This window comes from Penaeus monodon, chromosome 21 (genome assembly GCF_015228065.2).
Source record: "Penaeus monodon isolate SGIC_2016 chromosome 21, NSTDA_Pmon_1, whole genome shotgun sequence".
NCBI classification, from domain to species: Eukaryota; Metazoa; Arthropoda; class Malacostraca; order Decapoda; family Penaeidae; genus Penaeus; species Penaeus monodon.
Window position 1 is genome coordinate 38,478,727 of NC_051406.1, and position 1,960 is coordinate 38,480,686.

Genomic DNA, 1,960 nt, shown 5'->3' on the forward strand with positions numbered 1-1,960 from the left:
CTTGACCATGAGTCCTCCGGCGGGGAAGAAGGTGGTCAGGTCGGCCGACTCCGTGAAGAGTTCGCGGATCCCCATGCGGATGAGAGCCTGTCAGGGAAACGGAGGCGAGCGGGTGAGCCACTAACAAACCAAATCACGTGACGTATTCTGACAACCTGATTGTGTCCAAACAGTTAAACAATCTTCAGTGTGGCTAAACCGTATTTGAATTCTTACCAGTCTGAGCTCGCTGCCGAGACACTTTTCGTACTTGAACTTGGGGAAATTAATGACAACATCGCGGCGGTCCAGAATCCTCATGGCGGAGAGAAGCGAGCCGGGGTTCATGCGCTTCAACATATTATCCAACTCGCGTCCGTTGTTCTGGTCCTGAGGGAGGAACACGTACATGGAGGCCCGCTTTCCCTTGAACGGCATCTCCAATACCTGCGCCTCCAGCTCCTCAGATATGCCTGAAACGGAGATCAAGATTTTTTTTTTTGTATTTATTTTACTAAGTATTGTCACCATGATCTATAATCTAAATAAATTCTGTGTTTTACCAAGAAATTACTCAAGATAGGGACTTCTTTGGTAATTTTCTTTTCAATAAATTTTCCAAAACTTTATCATCATCGATTTTTCACCATGTACATCCATTTTACGTAGAAATTCGGATAATAAGATGTCAGTTAACATCAATGACTTAGCTGTAGGGCTAAATGAACTAAGCAACGGGACTTTTTACAACGTATAAACAATTACACTGTTTAAATCAGCGACCACAAATTACCCGTCTTGAATTCGCCCTCCTGTGACATCATATCGACAAAGTACTGCTTCTGTCGAGTCGAGTAGAACCGCTCCAGCCGGGTTCTGTCGGCGGCGAACCTCTTGTGCCAAAGTCCCCTGAAGTAGACGGCGTTGATCATCATCATCTCGCCTTGGTTCAGGTCGAAAGGGTACACGAGATGAGGGATATTGCCGCGAGATGTTTTGTTGATGAACTGGTTGATCGTCACGGCGGAGCCCTCGGACTGGTGGTGATGAAGGGGGAGGGGGAGGGGGGGGCGTTTGGTTAAACTGTGCGAATCCGAAATGCAGCCCAGACAGGTCTTTCATGAAAGCTTACTTTTCTCTTAATTATAATGAGAACATGCAATTCGACTCACTTTTCTTTCTTTCCTTAATATGAAGATCTTTTCCTCAAGATGACAGTGAGACCTTTTCCTTCCTAATATAACCCACCTTTTGAAAATTCACCGTCTGCAGTTCCCTGGTGAGGAGGCGGGCTACGCAGTCCTTCAGGATGTTCCTATCGTGGACGCAGACACCGTTTGTGATGTCGAAGATGTAATTCACCGGACTGTCGTAGGACCCGTGGCTGTTTAAAATAATCATAAAAAATGATAAATATCAATAACCTTAGTGTTCTCTGTATAGCACCTTCTATAACACTTTCAAATGCCAGCCGTATTAACAATACTTCCTAAAAGTATAATAATTCGTGAATGGCTTCTAATACTTACCCTGTACATCATATTTTGTAAACAAAGGAAATTAGGTCTGATAATACGAAAATACCTGCTTACATGCAACATAGAAAGTATCCTAAAATCAAGCAAATTGGCGTTTGAATGTCAACGCTAGGGCATGGATTATAATGACGATCTGGAACTGGACTAAATCAATGAAGATTATGAAATTGATTTCTGAAACTACGAATGCTGCTTGATAATGAATGGCAACATAAAAAAAGTGTAAAAAACATGAAGAAATTAATAATTACAGGAATTTCTCTTAAAACGACTATAATTAACTGCCGAAAAATTCAAAGTTTACATTCACTTAGGAAAAGAACAATATTCTAACAACCATTTTTTTCAGTTAATGTTCTAATCAGTGAAGTAAAGATTCTAGAAGATGGTATATAAAGTTTAAGCAAAGCCCACGATTTACTGATGTAACGTATAGACAAACC

General features: G+C 41.5%; 1 protein-coding gene across 1 annotated transcript in view; it reads right to left on the reverse strand.

The window, feature by feature from the left end:
- Window positions 1-1,960, reverse strand: part of LOC119586472 (leukocyte elastase inhibitor-like) — a gene marked incomplete in the record, with an annotated part of 11,148 nt that overhangs the window by 870 nt on the left and 8,318 nt on the right. The window contains 4 exon segments of the mRNA XM_037935209.1: window positions 1-87; window positions 217-452; window positions 773-1,016; window positions 1,228-1,363. Coding sequence (XP_037791137.1) covers window positions 1-87; window positions 217-452; window positions 773-1,016; window positions 1,228-1,363 — 703 coding nt within the window.